At 35.9% G+C, this 21,565-nt stretch overlaps 1 protein-coding gene across 1 annotated transcript; it reads left to right on the top strand.

Moving 5' to 3' along the window:
- The first annotated feature begins 5,580 nt into the window (after positions 1-5,580).
- Positions 5,581-7,612, top strand: AKAP5 (A-kinase anchoring protein 5). The gene has a single exon (XM_081291485.1). It carries the CDS (start codon positions 5,656-5,658, stop codon positions 6,961-6,963), a length of 1,308 nt encoding a protein of 435 aa, XP_081147611.1. The 5' UTR covers positions 5,581-5,655; the 3' UTR covers positions 6,964-7,612.
- Positions 7,613-21,565: the final 13,953 nt, after the last annotated feature.

Genomic DNA, 21,565 nt, shown 5'->3' on the forward strand with positions numbered 1-21,565 from the left:
GAACTACAATTTCACTTCATGGTGTGCTAGGGAAAGGGGCTGAAGGACTTCTTCTCAGAAGACCTCTGAAATGTTAAGACTCTTGAAGGGCTTACCTACTTCCACAGCTCAGGCCTGGACTGTGGGTGGGTAGTGACCAGAGTTGGAGAAATGGTATGATGGTATGATTCAGATAAATGTGTAAACTATTTTATTGTCACACTGTATCTGGTGATATTACATGATAAACTGTAAGTAGGGTAATTTCTCATCAAATTGGAGACACATTTATAGCCCATTTCCTATTACATAATGCAAAGCTACTAATAGAGTACTAGACAATGATATGGGTAATAATTTCAACAGTCTTAACTGTCACTTAAGTGCATTCAGGGATGACAGGTTTTTTTCCTGTATGAGGTACTGGATACATTTTTTTAAAAATAGATCTGGCATTGGGTTCTAGTCAAATCCTAAAGAAAAACCACAGTGCAGTATTTTATTTATAGTACTATACTCAGTGTGAATGACTATGTGTGGTAGAAGTCAGGGACAAGTTATTTGTAATATACCTCAAAGAAATCTCTTAATTTGTCTTTCAAATACAAGATAAATTTACCTCTGACTTCAAACTGCTTTTCAGCTCCCTTTTACTTTTTTTTTTTAAGCAAGTAGAATAAGAGTCATTAAGGTGGACTTTATATCATTCAACATGAATCTTTCTTCATTTCCCAGTGCTCTCTACTAAGACAGCTATTCTGCCCTGTCCTCATCTAGGTAAACCATCCTTATTTGTTGCCTAAAACTGCTGCAGATTCTCAGGTCCACTAGATTTGAAGAATCTTGGAGTTTGAGTATGAGTAACAGAACCTCAGTTGCTTATAAGTGGCATGAATTTCTTTTTGCTCTTATTTATTTATTTGTGCAGAACTGGGGTTTGAGCCCAGGGCACTTTGTCACTGAACTACATCCCCAGTCTTTTTATTTTGAGTCAGGATCTCAGTATGTTTCTGAGATTGGTCTCAACCTCCCAAGTCACTAGGATTATAGGTGTGGGCCACTAAGTTCAGTTTTTTTGCCTTGTTTAAGCTTCAAAACTGGCAGAAGCGGGGTTAGCAGCCCATAAGGAGATATCAAAGCCATTTTCACACACCTATGATTGTTGGATAAACAGCGCTAAACTGAATTTCTTAATTCACATGCTTATAGATGTTTATGGGTTTCCTGCTTTACAGCTCTTATCTGCAAATTTAAGATCCTGACAACTTCAATTCAGCTTTGTTGGATTATTTGTTTTTTTTTTTTGGGGGGGGGGTACTAGGGATTGAACCCAGAGGTACTCAACCATTGAGCCACATCCCCAGCCCTTTTTTTTATATTGCAATTAGAGACAGAGTTGCTAAGTGCCTCATTAAGTTGCTGAGACTGGCTTTGAACTTGCAATCTTTCTGCCTTAGCCCCCTGAGCCACTGGGATTACAGGCGTGGACTGCTGTGCCCAGCTTCAGTTTGTTCCTTAATAAGTCTTGGTGGAATGATCTTACAAAGTGGGGTTGGGGATTTAGCTCAGCTGCAGAGCACTTGCCTAGCACATGCAAGGCCCTGGGTTTGGTCCTCAGCCCTGGGGGAAAAAGGAATTTAAAAAATCTTACAAAGGTAAAATGTGTTCCTGGGAAAACATTCAAAAATGGACACACACACTAAGATGATGGTCCCATTGAAAAAAGAAGTGCTGCTGTTTTTCAGGAGTTCTTCCTTCCACCATCTGGAGGTTCTGCTGGAAAGGTTCAGGGAGGAGGCTGGACCTCACAGCTGGAGCTCCCAGGAGTGCTCCCAAAGCAAGTCATCCTAAGCTTTCATTGGGTGTTACATTCATGCTTTGTGTTTACAAATAAGTACTTGTGCAGTTTTTAACCACAACTAGAACCATTTTTAGGTAAAGGCTCAGAAAATCCATGAAAATAACAGGCCATCAGGCAGGAAGGTAGAAAATGAAATGTCCTCTCTTCCACTCCTGCTTAATTAAGAGAGACAAAGTTAATCACATAATGAATTATATGCTTATAACATAAGCAACTTAAAGCTATTTCAACTTATTTTAGGAAATATATGTAAGTTATTAAAAGTGGTGGGACTTGAAGCTGAGGTTGTGGCTCTGGGTAGAGTGCTTGCCTAGCATATGTGAGACCCTGGGTTTGATCCTCAGTACCACATATAAATAAATAAATTAAATAAAGGTATTGTGTCCACTACAACTTAAAAATATTTATTAAAAAAAAGAAGAAGTAGTTGTGGGACTGCGATCTGTGCCCTTCTCACCTTGTTGGCTTAGATGTTGCTATGCATCGTCATCTCCACCTCCTTCTACTGGGAGTCAGGTCTGAGAGCCTATCTGGCAAGAACCATGACAACTTCATATTCAAAGCCACTGCTGGGAAAGTTTTGTTTCTTTTTGTTTGGATTTATATGTAATTTTCTTTCCAACTGACATTTCACTACTCTATGCACTTTGAATCCTGCTTTTAAAATTAGACGTCTGCCTTGTCTTTAAATATTCGTGGAGGTAATTTAATGGGAGTGCCTATAATTTAAAAAAGGATTTTGCTACTTTGAAAAATGCGGGGTTCTCTTCTTTGGTCACCTCCCCCATCTTCCCACTCTCTCGGTGGTACCTCTGCCCTTGCCCTGATTTGAGACCGCAGGGAGAATTCGCATCCCCGGCTACCCAGAAGGGAGCTCTCCAGCTGGCTGCAAACTATTCACAGGTGGATCCCCCATTCCCAGCGCCCCCGCTCCTAAGGTTGCCCCGCCTCGCCTCCGGCCCCGCCCCGCCGCTCCTCGCGCATTGGTGAGGCCGGCTGTCAATCTCCAAGCTGCTGGGGAAGGGGCGCAGCCTGGCTGCAGTCCCTCTGCAGAGGGCTGTTTGCTCAGGGTGTGAGGTGGTTCCCAGGCTGTCTGGGCGCATTGCTGCGCAAGATTGCCCGACCTCAGCAGTGGAGTTCACGCCAGCGCTAACGGTAAGTGAAGGCAGGTTAGAAGGCTGCGGAGGCGGTGGGTCGGAGAAGTGTCAAGTCCGCTCACCTCCTGTGCGGCAAAGTGGGTGGGAGGTGCCCTCACTACAAGCGGGACCCGGGTCCTCCGAGATGGCCAGGAGTGAGAACCTAGAAGGTCATTAGTCCGCAGGCGTCTCCCACCTACCCACTTGGCTTTACCGCTAGTACCAGAAGCATGGGTTACGGTATTTTTCCCCTCTCCTTTACCCTGTTTTGGAAAATGTGACTTGAGATTCCTGACCATTATAATTTTACAGATAGCTTGAAGCTTGGTTATCTGTTCCACGCCCCCGACATTTTCCTTTTTGAGTACTTTATCCTGCGCGCTCCATATCCTGCCATAAAGGGTATCAAGCCAGAGAGATTCCTTCCTCCAGAAGGAAGCTTCGTGGTCCATATCTGGTGTTCGGGAAAGATGCTTTGCTTTCCTCAGGTAGTGGTTGCTCTTTGCTGCAAGGGATAGAAGGGAGGTGGTGTTTTCTGTGGCATTAGACATAAGATTCGGTGAAAAACGGGGGCTTTAAGGTTTCCTGAGTCAGTGAAGCTACCCTTGCAGGTTAAGGACGAGTCATTAGCAATCTAACATTCTTCTAAGTTTTAATGTCTACAGACTGCCTCCCGCCCTACCCCACCTCCATTTCTGTTAGGCTTCTGTTTGGATGTTTGTTTCTACAGCATGATATACATTCAAGTGAGCTTTACCAGCAGTTGTCTTAGGGCAATTCAGGTTAGTTTCTAATGATACATTCTTAAAAATAATCCATTTTCAATATTTTTATTAGTAATACATCCTCTGCTTACTAAAAATGCTTAAGCTATGAGAATGCACAAGAGATGAGAAGACTTGAGTTACAATCAGCTGAGGTTCTGGTGCTGATTGAAGCATTATGTGTGAAAGATACTGTAAAATGTTCATATTTTCTGCCATCGTTCTAGAATGACTTTGTCTTAGAAGCATGAAGTATGCCATACTGAACCTAAAAATATATTTCCTTAGATCATAAACTGATTTTCCAGAATTCCAGTTCACAAAACCAAGGGCTACCCAAATGAAACTTCATTTAGGATTTACATAAAAAACAGTTATGAGAAAAGAATTCACTTGCCTATTTTAAGATACCAACTAAAATTTATAGGATTTTTTGTTAGGTAATCACCTTATATCTGCATTCTTTGATGCTATCATACTACTCTGTGGGATTAATTTTAAATACTCCTTCATATTTTTGTTTAGCCTATCAATTTGCCAATTGCATGGCTTATCAATTTATATTTGGCTTTTAAATTGGTTCCAGAACCAAAAAATAAAAAGACTTTCAAAAGCTTGGTTTTAAAATAGTAAGAACTCAGTCTAGGTTCAATTATGAGTTGATGGGCTGCATTATGGTTAATTAAATGACCATTAAACAATTTTTTAAAATTTGACTAATGGATTTATTGAAGATAAGAAAAAAAATAGTTTTCTGATGAAACTCTTAAAGCCCAGTTTCAGAGCATAGGTTTTAGAAACAGGCAGTGCTGGGCTGAATGTGAGCCTGTTACCTAACTTTGTAATCTTAGGAAAGCTATTTCATCTGTAGACAGAGATACTACCACCCACTCATTTGGTAATATCCTGGTTCAGGTTAGAGATGTATGTAAAAGTGCTCAGCATGGACTACTACACAAGAGTTGCTGAACATATGTCAGCTATTATCATTAACTTGTACCAACCTCCAACTACGTGCATACCACAGTGGAAAAAGTATGAACAGCAAACACTTAAGTGAAACACCAAAGTTATAGAACTAATTTGAGAGTGGAGATTGACAGTGATGTTAAATTTTCCTAAGAGTATGTATGAAAACTAGCACCTTCTTGATAGAACATACACTTTTAGAACAGAAACCTTATGGTACAATGGAAAGAACTCTAGAGAGTCAAAATCTAACTATGGCTATGATCTTATCTGCCAAGTGCCCCCTCTGGAGCTCAATTTTGTCATCTGGCTGGACTGAATGACCTCAAGTAATCTCTGATGTCCTTTGCAGCTTCAAAATTCTTTATATTAGATTATTTGTCATCCTGCCCTTCACTGTTTTTTGTTGTTTGTAGTTGTTGTTTGCTAAACTTACAATTTACAATCATTAATAATTCATGAAGACAAGCCCAACTAAAGAATTGACAATATCAGACTTGCAGAGTAATCCAAAATGAAATTTTCACAAAAAGAAAATATATATTCATATCAAAATATTTTTAATAGGGCAAAAGTAGACCCCAATTTCTACTCTTTAGTCATTTAGGAAGTTACTATATGGAAAACATGCCCAGTAGAATCTACATTCAACTGAAATAATGTTCACAGAAAATAATATTCTCATGGTCAAATAAAATACCATTTTTTTTATTCTCATCAGGTTGGTCTTGAAATAGAAGACCTTTCATGAAGAAATTAAAAAAGAAATTGCAACCAATAGAGAAATGAGGCATCTGTATACTAGAGAAAGCCCTAAAACAACCGTATAAAGTAGGATGAAAGGAATGAATATACCTGGGAGAGATTTTACTCAGTGTGAATATTTTTGTCCACCAGTTTGCCCTAAAAGGCTGCCTAAGGAAGAAATAATATAGTTTTCTAGAGAATGAAAGAGTGTGGTGTAAATATGGAGACCACAGTTTCTGAAATTCAAGTAGAAAATAAGGATGAAATGAAATTAGCAGAAGTCAGTCCTCAGAATGAAAGACATGAGGAAAAAACATCCATGCTTTGCTTCAAGAGAAGAAAGAAAGCAGTCAAGGCAGTGAAGCCCAAAGCTGTCTCTGAGGCTGCCAATGTGGCAAGGGAGTGTCCGGTAGAAGCAGGAGCTTCTGATCAGCCACAGCACCCAGCGGGCACCTGGGCCTCAATCAAACGTCTAGTAACACACAGGAAAAGGTCAGATTCTTCAAAGCAGCAAAAGTCATTTAAGGCTGAAGTGCAACCTGAAATAAAGGATGAGGATGCTGATCTTCCTAAGAAAAAGGTAAAATCCAGAATTAAGATTCCCTGCATAAAATTCTCAAAAGGTGCACAAAGAAGTAATCATTCCAGAATTACAGAAGACTCAGACTGCACCATCAAAGTCCAAAAAGAGGCTGAAGGGTTGGATATACAAACTCAGACCCAATTAAATGACCAGGCAACAAAGGCTAAGTCAGCCCAGGACCTAAGTGAAGGCGTCCTGCACAAAGATGGTGATGAGGTCTGTGAATCAAATGTGAACAGCAGCGTAACATCTGGAGAGAACGTGATTTCAGTAGAACTTGAATTAGATAATGGGCATTCTGCTATTCAAACAGGAACTCTAATCCTTGAAAAGGAAATTGAAATGATTGAAGAAAAACAAAGTGTTCAACCCCAACAAGCAAGCCCGCTTGCAAATTCAGAAACAGACAACCAGCAACTAGTGGCTTCTGATGTTCCTCCATCACCTGCAATCCCAGATCAGAAAACTGTGGAAGAATCCAGTAACAGTGTCCTAGAAAGCAGACCATACTGTGAAGACTATGAAAGTAGAGAGATGGCAGCTGAAGAGAATAAGTCAAAAGATACTGAATTGAGCCAGGAATCAGATCTGAAAGAAAATGGGATCAATGCAGAGAAACCCAAATCAGAAGAAAGCAAAAGAATGGAGCCAATTGCTATTATTATTACAGACACTGAAATCAGTGAATTTGATGCTAAGAAATCTAAAAATGTCCCTAAGCAATTCTTAATTTCAATAGAAAATGAGCAAGTAGGGGTTTTCGCTAATGATAGTGGTTTTGAGGGTAGAACTCCAGAACAATATGAAACACTCTTAATAGAAACAGCTTCTTCTCTTGTCAGGAATGCTATCCAGTTGTCTATAGAACAGCTGGTTAATGAAATGGCCTCCGATGATAATAAGATAAACACTCTCCTACAGTGACTTAATTTCCAGGTCAAGGAAGAAAAGCTTAACCATTTACACATTTGTGGCATTTCTTGTTCAGAAACAAATAAGATTTATCACTTGTGGAATTAAAGGTAAAAATCCCGGCCTACAAGTGCTAAAGAGTAAATCAAGTTCATAAAACTCTACCACTGAAATGCAGTCACTTCTGGATTGAAGGAAGTCAGCACAGATTGCAACACAAAGTGACATACAGGGAGTACTAAAATGGCATATGGAGATTGTTTGGGGAAGGAAATATTTATTGAGCACTGCAGTATGCCATAAGCTCTTTACTGTTCTCTGATGTCAAAGTCTGATTTCTTTTTAATAGTTCAATGCTGTGTAACATTGAATTCAGTTTTCAAAAACTTTTTTTACACTGCACTTTTATGTTGTTTAAAATGGTGAATAAGGTGAGTTATTTTTGTGAATGTGTATTTTATAGTTATTATATTCCTCAGCAGTAGTATTACCTCAAAAAATATATTGCATTTCTAATTTCAGCAGAGGGTATGCATAATATGCATACTGGAATTAAACATAGGTGGTTTTCTCATTTTGCTCAAGTCCCTTACAAAAACCATATATGAGATCCTTCAAATAGGCAAATAGTGTGGAAACAAGGGATACAGTTTCCCTTTCCACCTTGCTTTAGCCCCAGCAGATCTGTATATATCCATTTTTATACCGGCTGGTCTGCTGAAAAGTGTAAAACAAAACAATGAAAACAAAATGAGGGGAATATTACTTTTCATCCAGGAGAAGTAACAAATGATCACAGCACAGAGTTCTTATTGAAGAATTTCTTCTTTAAAGACCCTATTTACCAACCTCTCCTCAAGGAGGGGAGAGATCTGATGGTAAAGATTCTAGGAAATTATAATATTCTAGTGAAAATGTTGTTTATTCTTGGCTAAGAATGAGCCATGTATAGTTATTTATAAGGTACATATTTTCAGCGTGTCTATATGTTAAGAGAAACCAGTAAAAAGTATTTTACATGGATATTGAAAATTAACTTTTCATCACAATTTCCAGTCCAGCTAATATTTTACAAAAAAGAGAAGGGCTCATTTGCATTTTATTCAGTTATTTAAAGAGAAGCATTCAATCACATTAATGATTGCCATGTTTTTTGGAGAAAATTCTATCCTCTATGTTTTCTTGTATGAAATGGCCACGATACCCTAACATACTTCCTTGCCTCACAGGTTAGAGTTCATATTGTATAGTCTCCCATTTTCTAAACTGAGTTATGGTGTTACTACTTGAAACACATGAAGAAATGGAAGTATGAATGGTAAGGTTTGTTGAAGACCACCTTAGAGGAAGGATGCACATTAGATGATTTTAAATGATCTGGGTGACGACTTGGCGTCATTTCAAGATTGCTTACACAAAGTTATGTGCTAATTTTTCCTATAATTCATTTTTTGGTAAATAAGTTTTGAGACCTCTGACAGAGAAAGTTAGTCTGACTTTGGAATTAAACCAAATAATGGATATTATTAGTAAGATTCTTTGCTGCAGTACAAAAATATTTCTCCCAGATTTTCCTACCTTCATATTTATAATATTGGTGGGGAAGTTTCCTTTAGTAGCAAGATAAAAAATGACCCAAGAAATCCTTGTCTTTTAATTATACAACTTCTACCAATATTTTTTAAAGATTAAGTCATATTCTTTGAAAAACTCTATAACTCTCTATATGTGGTGCTAATAGACTTAGAAAGCTACCAGCAAATATCACATATTAAAATGAACAACTTAAAAACCTGATTAAGGTTGGTGCATTGTATAGTATTTTGAAGAATCCTGTCTTCATTTATTACAAGGATTGCTCCAAGCCAATATACTTGCATTATAATTTTCCAGTAATCTCTTATGAACAAGCAAAAGTATAGCATTCATCAATTATTTAAAGCAGTTTGGAAGGTTTAGACATTTATTTAGGATTTAAAAAAAAACAGATACAAGCTAAATATGTATAGTGAAATATCTAGGTTTCACACTGTTGTTTGATAAATGTAATTTTGGTTAGAATGCATTATGATTGTTTTTATGATAATATGTATACTCTTACTTGTGTTCTTTATTAAGTGGTTTCTCCTCAATCTTTTCTGGTGAATTAAATAACTAGTATTTATTTGAAAATACAATCTTCAAATTAATTGGTCTCAATCTATTATATCTGTTACATGGCCAAATCCTATTATAGTGAATTTCTAAAGGGATCCAAATTGTTTTTTTGTTATAGAAATAAGCAGGAATTGGATGGCCTAGAAGTCTCTCATAAAATATTTTTTATTATAATAGTATTTATTTTAAGTAATTTTACCACATATGCAAAATACTGTGTGAATATAAATAGGTTCTGATTCATTTCACATCCATTTGATCATTTAAAAAGCTTAAATTTAAGAACACCATATTTTCATTTAAATCTGCTATGGTATAAATATTGCTTTTAATGAACATTTATTAGCTAGGATTTAGCTTCACTTTGAACTCAGATTTTTTTTGCAAGCCTGGGGGAGTTTATCAGATTCTTATTAATCTTTTCAGCATATTATCTTCCCCCTTTTAAGAGTCAAGTATTATTCACTTTGCTTCTTACAACACAGGATATTAGAATTCTCCTCTATTTTATATAGCACTATTCACCTAACATTTTTTAAAGCACTTTACAAGATATAAAAATAGTACCCAGTAAAGGTAGAAGAAAACAAAAGAACTTTCAAACAGAAATTATGTTCCCTGCCACCTCCTCCATCTCAAAGAATAATAAGCATGTGGCACAAATGGAGTTCTTCATATAAAAGCTGTCTGCATAATTTTCTTTCAAGGTAATATATTTGACAGCACAGAGTTTGCAATGATCTTAATTGGGCTACTATGCAGTGGAGTCTTAGAAACTTTCTAATTTACTTTTGAGAACTTGTATTATTTCACCAGTATATGTGAAGAAGCATCTTGCTAAAGGTTGTTTCAGAGATCATGAGAGGGCTCCAGTCAAATCCGCATGCATTCCAGAGTTAATTTTATCCATAAATTTCTAACTAACTTCAAGTTGCCTTACTTTTTAAAGTTAAGATTTTTTTAGGGTTTTACAGAATTTAAAAAATAATTGTGAGACTTTAGAATCTTATTGTTCGAAAACATCCTTTTAATGTCAACTTTACTGAAAAAAGTCTACTTTCTAATTTCATCTGCTATTAAATACATCAGGGTTTGATTTTTCTGCCTGCTATTTCTGAATCCCTTAAGTTTTAGAGTTCTTTAGTTTCAAATTCCTGTTTTATTGTGTAACATGAGGTTTCTTACACACAATTCAAAATATCCTCTATAGTACATTTTATGAAAGATTTTTAAAATAATGATCCTTATTTAGTTACATTTATTAGAATGAAGCTACATAAAACTTATGTGTGCAGATTAAATACTATTTGATTCAGCCTCTGTTAGGCATTACACGTACCAAACATTTTGATAATGGAATAGGCTCTCTGCTTTCCAAGAGCTCAGTTTAGGGAGCAGGACAGCAGAAGCTGGGACAGAGGTTAAGGCAAAGAGCCACAGACAGTGCAGCAACATGAGGCCAGATAGGGAAGCATAGAGAGTAATTTTGGGTTGTGTGGGGGAAAGTGTCATCTGAATACACTAGCAGTTTCAAAATAGTTAAACAGTATACTCATTCTGAATTGTGCTTAGGTACAGAAAAAGGCCTGCATAACGTTACATATTTATAGTAGTTCATTGTCTGTAAAAATGTTAAGTGGATGAGCTATTCTGAAAGTCTTAAGAATTCCATTTTGTATTTCTCATTAAAATTGGTATTGTATTACTGTGGATCAGATGTTAGTATTAAATAAATAATACTATGAGAAAAAGGTTTCAAGCTGAATTAATTTAGATACTAATTATTAATAAAGAATGTTTATTTATCCACAGCTTTAAAAAATAGTAAATTATGTTCACTTCATAAAACTATAAATATCATACTGATAAAACCACTTTGTTAGCCTTACCAAAAGTTCCACTCAGCTGATTGGGCATCAGACAGACTTTATATATGTGCCTGAAGGAGTCTACTTTCAGCAAGAGACATAAAAAGAGAACTAGAATTCTTAACTAATTCAACCTAAAGGGAAGTTCTAAATGTGATGCCACCTGTGAATTTAATGAAAACTGTTTGGGAGGCTGGGGGAGTAGCTCCGTGGTAAGAGCTCTTGCTTAGCAATGCAAGAAGTCCTGGGTTTGCTCCCCAGTGCTGCAAAACAAAACAAAACAATAATAGAAACAAAAAGGCAGTTTTCATCCTTTCTTGCTATATACTCATTAGTTGTCTTTTCTGAATTATATTAATCTGATTTCTTAATGATCTTTATGGTTTCCCAAATAATCAAGCCATCTTGATGTAAAAAATGCTTAAATTATCCAGGTAGTACCAGTTAAGGCTGGGTGTGTCAAAAGTTCTGTGACTACTAAGACACTGATTCATTTTGCTAACATAATGCTGGTTTTTCTTAATTACAGCCCAATAATAATATTTGGGCTCTATGAAAGACTTGGACCCATTTAAAAGTTGATGGTACCTTCAGAGTCCTAAAACTAAACCTAGTTCCAGTTAATGTATTTTTTTTTTGTAGATGGACACAATACCTTTATTTTATTTATTATTTTTTTAATATGGTGCTGAGGATCAAATCCAGTGCCTCACATGCTAGGTGAGCACTTTACACTGAACTGTATTTTTAAAAAATATTTATTTTTTAGTTGTAGTTGGACACAATACCTTTATTTTATTTATTTATTTTTATGTGGTGCTGAGGATCAAACCCAGGGCCTCTCACATGCTAGGTGAGCGCCCTAACACTGAGCCACAATCCCAGCCCCTCCAGCTGTAATTTTTATATTTTTAGAGACAGGGTCTCGATGAGTTGCTTAGCACCTCACTTTTGCTGAGGCTGGCTTTGAACTCACGATCCTCCTGCCTTAGCCTCCCAAGCCACTGGGAATACACACTGCGCCACTGCACCTGGCTCAGTTATCAAATTTTTAAAATTTTCATCAAATTACATATTTCTAGAAATATATACTACCTTTTGCAAACTTGTCCTCACAGGCAACTCTGCTAATCCCTGTTAAAGCCACCTTGGCTCCAACTGTTTTGTGAGTTCCTTCTCCACTTCCAGTTTAAGCTTACCAAAGGTTGTTCCTGAGCTCTACTAAAAATACATGTGTGTTTGTACATGTACACATGACACACAGTCAGAACTGCAGTGAATTCTCAGCAATGTTGGGTGCAGGCACCATAAAAAAGTAAAACCTAGAGAAGACGGTGATAGCTCCTAGCTTGGAAAACTCCCAGCCTTAAAACTGATTTTCAACCTATTATAACCATGGTAGCAGTCCCTAGAGGTTTCTGTACATTAGCAAGACTAAACACTTTCCTCACCATTTGCTTTGTAACTAAACTTAAAAAGGACTTTCAGCCTTGACCTTTATGACACTGCAATTATGGGGCAGGATTAAGCCTTTCATATATTTTTCATAGGTGAACTTGGGGCCATAACCAGGGTCTTCCACTTCTGCCCTCCTGGGAGATTGGGTGCAAATAACTGCATATGCTTCCTAAGTGCTGGGGATTGAACCCAGGACCTCATGCATGCTAAGCACACGCTCTGCCCTGAGCCACACTCCCAGCCCTGTATCTAAATCTTTTATCCCCAAATCCCTGCTTTAACATCTGTATCTTTGGGTCACACAGAAATGTCTGGCCAATATGGTCACTAGGGGGACTCTGGGATACCCTGGTGATCCATCACCATAGCTAACGCAGCTATAGGCATGCATATGTGTGCTCATCAAATAGCCTCACGTATAAATTTCAGGACACATGTTTCATGTGTAATTGTCATTTGCAAAATCAGGTATTTAGGCAGAATATCTCTAAGTGTCATACAAAATTGAAGTATTTCTATCCTCCTAACAGAATGACTAAAGTAGAATTGCCCTTAAATGCTAGAAGGCTGAGATGTATAGAATGCCAAAACAAATGGTCACTACACAATTCAGATGAAAAAAAATGAACTGGATTTTCTATATTTTATCCAAATATGTCACAAATAGCCTTGTCAGCTATTTCCCTGATTTCAGCATGAATTTGCATAGAATTATCTCTAATTTTCTGAGTTCTCTCTATGTGCTCAATATCTGGCTGATGCGTTTCTCCTGAAAGATGATGAATAACTGTGAATAATAGCAAACATTAAGTTTTGTTAAACTCTAATAAGACTTTTCTGTATTTATCTGAGTGGTATGCATCTTTTTTCATTAAGCCATACTTTACAAACAGTAAAAAAAAAAAAATCCACCTATTTGTAGCATATAACAAATTTTGACAAGTCTTTAAACTTAAATCTTATTATGACCTCTATACCATCTGTGTATTTACACATAATCTGCAGGGCCATCATGGTGGCTGAGTGTAGCCATCAAAGTTTGAGAGGTCTACAAAGAGATGCGTAAAATTAAAAAAAAAAGTCTTCCCTTTATATGCCTTTCCTCCCATACTTTAAAATACTGTGGTTGGAAAAAAGAGGACAGGAACCACTTCACTCATAGTATGAGACTGCATATTTGTGAGAAAGGGGAAGTGTTCGGAAATGAGAACTGACTGGCTAAGAAAAATTTTTATATAATTTCTCTGGAATCTTTGGTCTTCATTTAAAGACCTTTCCCCTTCCTTATGCAAATGTTTCATTTTCTCATTCAAAAAGTTAACAGATGAATATTTGCTGAAGAACCATTACAGTTTATTTAGATTTCCTTCCCTACAAAGCAGTTTCTACAAATCTCAGTCCCTCCCATCTCCCATTCCTTTGTTTTGTTTTTAACCTACACATTTAGAACAAAGTATCATATGTCTTCAGAAAAACAGGCTAAATTCATAAGGTCTCATTCTTCAAAGACTCACTAGGTACACACAAATCTGATGTGGGACTTCCTGAAACTCAGTAAAAACACAACTATAGCTGGTGAGGGACACCTTCTCTAGCTGCCTCCTTCCATAAGCCTCTCCCTGGCTCTGAGAAGGGAAGGGACTAGTGCAGTGTACAAGGAATCCCTCCCAGTGCACTGCTACTCACTCCTTCAGACTTCTGACAGTAAAGGACAACGGTAAAGGGTTACTTTATTTCTGTTATTTTAATATGATATCACCAAGTTGTTTCAATGGAAAAAGTATAACATTGTATAAACACTGGAAGAAAATTTATCTGAGGGAAATGGGTTCATTTTCCAAGTTGGCTCATCAACTGTGAAATAAAACTGAGGAAAGCAATTGGTGGCTAGGTATTAAGTTCTAGGAGAAAACTAACAATAACCTTGTAGTAGAAATGGGAACAAATTTAAAAGACAGACATTCACTAATTTTTGGAAGGCAAGAAGAGCTGAGGGTAAGAGGATTCCATTAAAGAGAAAGGAATTCTCAGCTTACTCAGACTAGAACTAGATGGAAGGAAATGAGGAAGAATAAAAAAAAATACCACTGTAGTGAGCAGCTGAACCATAGTTGTAAAAGAAATTAAATGGTCTACCTCAGATTGTGGATGTGAAAAAAAAAAAAAAAAAGCAAGGAATCATTTTCTCAAATGTCTCCATTTTCTCAAATCCCTTCACCAGACAAAACATCAATTGAATTTGACACCTGATCAGAAGAGCCAACATGACTGGACCAAAATTCCATGACCTTTGGTTAATGACTTGTAAAAATCCTCAGAAATGCTCAATATTAAAATAAAAGTGGGATGCTTTAAAAAGTTATCTACTGATATGATATTTACATGTAAAGTGGAGGCATCCTAATCAAAGAGGGATGTTAAGATATTGTAATACCTAACTTGAAATTTTAGGAAAATCCTGACTATAAAGTAAAAGGCAAATCCAGAAGTAGCTAACAATTAAGAGTAACACCAAACTTGGTGCATTTTTAAAAAGTACACTGGTGCCACCTTTTGGCCAACTGAAAATGTACAAAAAAATTTTTTTTAAATATTTATTTTTTAGTTATAGGTTGTCACAATATTTTATTTTTATGTGGTGCGGGGGATGGAACCCAGTGCTTCACGCATGGTAGGCGAGCACTCTACCCCTGAGCCACAACCCCAGCCCCCAAGATTTACAAAATTATAACCTACAATCCCATTTTAATTTCACCAAGAGAATTTAGAGACACAATTATTTCATTCAAATAGTATATGAATAGATTTAAAACTGTCCCAATTAATACACCTCTGATTTTTAAATAATCACATTCTTAATTTTTTATAATCTGGGGGATAGGATAATACAAATACAATTCACTTCACAACAAACATATCACATACTCCATTAAAATAATAATTAACTTCAAAAATAATTGGGATATAAATCTTAAAATAAGTTTCTTTGCATCCTTTAATTCCTGACAACTACCACAAAACTTACATTAGGCTTTTACACTAGGGTTGGTCAACCTCAGCTCCACGGACACTGAGCTGGGTTGTTCTTCATTGTGGGAGACTATCTTCTGCACTGTAAGATTTTTAGCAGCATCCGTGATTGACACCCATTAAATGCCAGTAGCAACCTTCCCTTATCTCCTATTCAGTAGATGACCAAAACCATCTCCATACTGCCAGATGTTACCATGGAGAGGGGGATATCTCTGTGTGCTGGTTAATGTCTGAACTTGACTGGATCATGAAGTATTCATATATGTAGTCAAACAGTATTCTGGGTGTTTGTAAGCATTTTTTTTTAAATTTAGGATACTGATCTCCTGTCTTTGGATGAATATTGAAATACTGGCGTGGGTCTCAAACCTGCCCAATTTTGAACTGGAACTTCTGCCATTAGCTCTACTGGTTTCAAGGCCTTTGGACCACACTAGAACTACACCATTGGCTCCCCTGTTTCTCAGTTTGCAAAATACAGATGTTGGGACTTCTCAATTCCATAAATGCATGAGCCAATTTCTTGTAACACATCTATATATCTATCTCATCTTTCTATCTCCTGTTGGTTCCTTTTCACTGGAGAATCCCATCCTGACTGACATATGGTTGAGAACCACTGATGTAGATTATGTTACTGGGGGCAAGGAGATATAATGTAAATAGGGAAGATAGGGGCAAAGAAACTTCTGGGAAATGACTAGACATTTATTACCTTTCTTTCCAGAAATGGCAGTTGGAAGGCACTTATTTGATTAGGATACCCTTTTTCTTTTACCACAGATTATGGTTGGGAAGAACAGGGTCCACTGATACTTTTTTGCATCACACCTCCAAAATGTTACCCAGCACAAAGACTACTTACCTCAATACTAGGAAGACAATATTTGGCAGGACTGCTGTAAAATAAGAACACAATCTATAAGCTGAGCTAATAAAAGGTTTTGTTTATAAATTACATTAATTTGTCTTGATAAAGTACATAGAATCTATTGTTTCTATTCCAACTGGAGAATACAAAACTTTCTAAAAGAATTTTTCTGAAGCAAATTCATAGTACATTAGTTGAAAGAGTTAATCATACAATGTATTATTGATTTTAGTCTCCTGCATTTGCTATAAATTACCTATAATTTTAAGATTTCTTCAGTATGCCCTTTATTATTATGAAAACATTTACAGTTCAACTTTCTTTTAAAATATTTTATTTATATTTTGATTTGACTAAATGAGTTTTTTGGCACAAAATATAGTTGATGACACTTAATGTCAATTGCACTGGAGCAATATCTACTAGGTAATCAAGTGTGGTACAGACACATGTTGAAGCACAAAACATTTTTCCAGGTCTTGATGATAATCACAGTTTCGGATCTAAGACATCCAGGCATGGGACAGTAAAACCTTACCAGTTTTCAAAAAAAAAAAAGTAGGTATAGCAGAGCATATTTACACATTTCACTCTTAAGAATTTAAAAATTAATTGTAATACAATGCCAAAGACCTACATTCAGTTTAAAACATACAAAGACACAAGTTACATTATAAAAACTCTGACATGGCCTATTTTTACCTCAATTACTACAAAAAAATAGATATTGATCATCAAGAATCTGAGTTACAACATCAAACATTTGCCTGTACAAATAAATTTTAATAGAGTTATACACTCTCCAGATTATCTTTTTCCATAATATATATTTCCTTTAGTTTTTAGTGAAAATTATTTTAATACTGTTTTAAAGTAATATTAATGAAGTACTATGTGATATCCTTACTCCATTTTCTATTCCTATTTACTATTAAAATCATCTTCATCAAAAAAATGAATGGTTATTTCTTCATTGTCTTTGTTCCTTTTCCTATGTGAAAACAACACATTTGGAGAAACTTCCAATAAAGCTGAAATTGGCCAAGATTTTATTCCCAATAATGCCAAAAGCCTATCTTCTTTGCTGAAGGCTAAAGAAAAATTGTTATAATTACAGTAGAATAAGAATTCAAGCAATTTTGTTATTTGTAAAAAATGAGTTTTGTCAATTAATTATTGAATATTAAATAGTACACGACTGCTTTTAACATGTTCTAGAATTTATAAGCTGAAATATTGGTTAATATTTTTAGTCACAGAATAAATGTAGTTTTCTCTTTATGGTTGGTTTTTAATCATTAATACTAACAGAATTTAACACAACTTTAATACAAATCCTCACAACACCCCTATGAGGTAGGTATTACTTGTACTTATTTTACAGGTAGGAAATCAGAAAGCCAGAGCAAGAAGGAACAATCTCAAAAATTACAGATCAAGAATTTTGGTTTTCTTATAAGGCAGACTACTTATTAGACATTAAGTTTTGATAATACACTCATAAGGACAAATACTGAAATTGTCTATTTTTTTTCCAAGAAAAAAAAAACTATATGTAGAATTTGAAAAGAAGAGAAAATTTAAAGCTGACCCATGGGGAAAATGCCTAGTTAGTTTTCCAGTTTTAAGAATGATAATCATTAAGCAAACCTACATTATTAGAATACTTTCTAAAAACATAGTTCTATTTTGCAGATGATATAGTCACAACAAAAAGCTTTACATACAAGAACTTTAAAAATTTTAGTGAGGAATCATGTCTTAAAGAAAACAAAAAACCAGCCAGGCACGGTGGTGCACGCCTGTAATCACAGCTGCTCAGGAGGCTGAGATAGGAGGATCCCAAGTTTAAAGCCAGCCTCAGCAATGGTGAGATGCTAAACAATTCAGTGAGACCCTGTCTCTAATAAAATACCAAATTGGGCTGGGGATGTGGCTCAGTGGTCAAGTACCCCTGAGTTCAATCCCCTGTACGCCCCCCCCCAAAAAAAAAAACCTCTCAGGGCCCAGTGTTAGGCTTATGACAGTTATTTTAAAAATGCCTGATGAATGAAAAAAGAAAAAAAGTTACTAGCTCTCTGGAATTCAGCTTTTGGGATTTTTTTTTCCAATAAAATGAAGTCAACAACACTTTCCACACTGTAAGAATATTAAAGGACCAAGGGAAAAAAAAAAAAAAAAGAGGAAAAAAAAAAAAGGACCAAGGAAAGAGCATCTGCTTGCTTGCCTTTTTTTTTTTTTTTTTTTTTGGAGATGGGATCTTGCTATATCACACAGACAGGCTTTAAACTTGTAATGCCCCTGCTGCAGCCTTCTGAGTAATTGGGGTTAATAGGGTTACAGTGTGTACCACAACACCCCAATGCTTTGAATTCTTAATATTAAAAAGAAAGTATAAGAACAGAAATCCAGTTGACCACTATCATCTTAACACTCACATAGATTTATTTGTACTTTAATTTTAAAGTATTGTCTAGCATAGCTAATCAGCTATAAGAAAACTTAATGAGAATAAAAAATTTACTTTAAGAAGAGCACAGAATATATCACAAATAGCCCAAAATACATAGAAGATCACAAAATATATCACAAATAGCCCAAAATACATAAAATCAGTGTTAATATTTGTGTTCTTCTTGTGAGTTGAAATCTTGAAGGGCAGTATAAGTTTGAGTAATTGTTTATGTGAATTAGTAGAAAAAATTTTAAGATTAGATGAAGTTCTGAATCCAAAGAGCAACACATTTGTTTTTAACAATTCCCAATACAATTGATCATATTAACAAAGAAATCTGCTCTCAGCACAGATCATTCTTGACACCAAGAGGTTTTTCTCACCTTCAGCAGAAATTCAACTGCCTTATACAATGCCTAGAAGTATTCTTCATTCAGACCTCAAGAAAAAGTTAACACTTTGTAATTTTACCTAAACTGTTTACCTAGAGAAAATCTTCATGTTCTAATTAGGTGGATTATTCTGAGCTCACTCCTGATTGAATATCAAGATTGTTGAGTACGTCACCAAATGTCCTAAGAAGTGTGCAGTTAGGAAGGAGCTCAAACCGATGTGATACTGCAATCTGTATACGGGGTAAAAATGGGAGTTCATAACCCACTTGAATCTAATGTATGAAATATGATATGTCAAGAGCTTTGTAATGTTTTGAACAACCAATAAAAAAAGACAAAAGTCATTAAAAAAAAGATTTTTTGAATGTGGTTAAATTCCAAGTCTTACAAATCAATTTTATGAGATATATTCAAATGTCTGTAAGGCTGAAGCACGGTGGCATATGTCTGTAGTCCTGGCTAGCTACTCAGGATGTTAAAATGGGAGGACCACTTGAGCCCAGGAAGTCAAAGCTAGCCTGGGAAACCAGAGCAAAATCTCATCTCAAAAGGAAAAAATAAAATAAAATAAAAATAAGAGTAGGAACTCTTAAATGTTCTTCAAATGTCTGTGAGGCTTAGAATTTAACAGGGCAATACACAAAAATGATGACTGTTTGGAGTCTCTTCTGTTTTTTTTTTTTTTTTTTTTTTTTTTTGTAGTGGTAGATGGACAGCATGCCTTTATTTTATTTGTTTATTTTTATGTGGTGCTAAGGCTCGAATCCAGTGCCTCACACATGCAAGGCAAGCACTCTGCCACTGAGCCACAACCCCAGTTCTCCTTTATTATTCTTCACTATTAGTACTTGAAATTTAAATTCTTCAGAAACAATTTAAATACATCTTTTATGGTGAAATTTGACCAGATGTTTCTCAGGTATAGAGAGCAGCAGTATCTATCACTTATTCTACAAACTTTAATTTTTCTGGGATTTTAGCTTTATATCACCATTATAAAAGGAAACTAAGTTATTCACACAGGGAAAACTACCATCACAGATTTTCAATGTGGTTCTAGATTACTGAATTTATCTACTTTGCTTGTTTTAGGAACAGAAAAAGTGACCATTATGCCTCTAAAAAATGTCAAGTGATTTTTAGAAACTAACATTAACCCATGTAGCCTAGAAAATCCTGACAGAAGAGAGTAGAAAGATGATTTGTATTTTATCACTTTTGTCTTTAAACTCATGTAAATCTATGTTCAGAAATATCTCAAATTGTTCTTAATGCTTGGGATGAAGGTTACAACCCCAGGTTAAGCATATAAAAACAGAGATTAAGGTAGATCTGCTTATGTATTTCTCTTTAAGATTATTTTTTAATCTGACTCCTCTTTTATTTTTTATTTTTATTTTTAGTTCTAGTTGAACACAATACCTCTATTTTATTTACTTCTATGTGGTGCTGAGGATCGAAGCCAGGGCCTCGCATGTGCTAGGAGAGTGGTACCGCTAAGCCACAACCCCAGCCCTCTCAACTACTCTTTTAAATGAAATATATTTTTTAAAAGAGCTATACTCAATGTTTAGTAAATAAAAGATGTTGCAAACCTAGTAAAATTTGGCTGGGTATGGTGACACACACCTGTAGTAATCCCAGCTACGTATGAAACTGAAGCAGGATCACAAGTTCAAGGCCAGCCTTGGAATCAGAGGGAGACCTTGTCTTTAAAAAAAAAAAAAAAAAAAAAAAAAAAAGAATAGGGATGTAGTTCAGTGACAGAATGCCCTGGGTTCCATCCCCAGTACCACACACACACACACACACACACACACATACACACACACACACACAAACAAGTCAGGCATGGCACACTCCTTAATCCCAGTGGCTTGCGAAGCTAAGTCAGGAGGATTGCAAATTCGAGGCCAGCTTTTGCAATTTTGCAAGACCTTGTCTCAAAAAAAAGGGTTGGGAATGTGGCTCAGTGGTTAAGTGCCCCTGGGTTCAATCCCTGGTACCAAAAAACAAAAACAAAAATACCCAACAACAACAAAATTACTCATGATTCAGTATAGCCACGTCTTAATCCTATATACTATATATTTCAGTCATAAAGAAAAATTACATTATGTAATTTGAAGGAAAATGGATGGAGCTAGATGTCATTATGTTAAGTAAAGTCAAACTCAGAAGGCCAAGGGACCTATGTTTTCTCTCATATGCATAAGCTAGAGAAGAAAAAGGAAAAGAAAGGTTGGGGCAGATCTCATGGAAGTCAAAGGGAGATCAGTAGAGGAAAAGAACTAAGGGGTGGGAGATGGTAAGGAAGTGGGAAAGTGCTGGGGAGTGATATTGGCCAAATTATATTGTTATATTGTGTGCATGTATG

Source organism: Spermophilus citellus (assembly GCF_964194105.1).
Source record: "Spermophilus citellus genome assembly, chromosome: 4".
Lineage (NCBI taxonomy): Eukaryota > Metazoa > Chordata > Mammalia > Rodentia > Sciuridae > Spermophilus > Spermophilus citellus.

Coding starts and splice junctions, on each gene's coding strand:
- AKAP5 (XM_081291485.1), top strand. CDS start 5,656: ATGAAAGAGTGTGGTGTAAATATGGAGACCACAGTTTCTGAAATTCAA.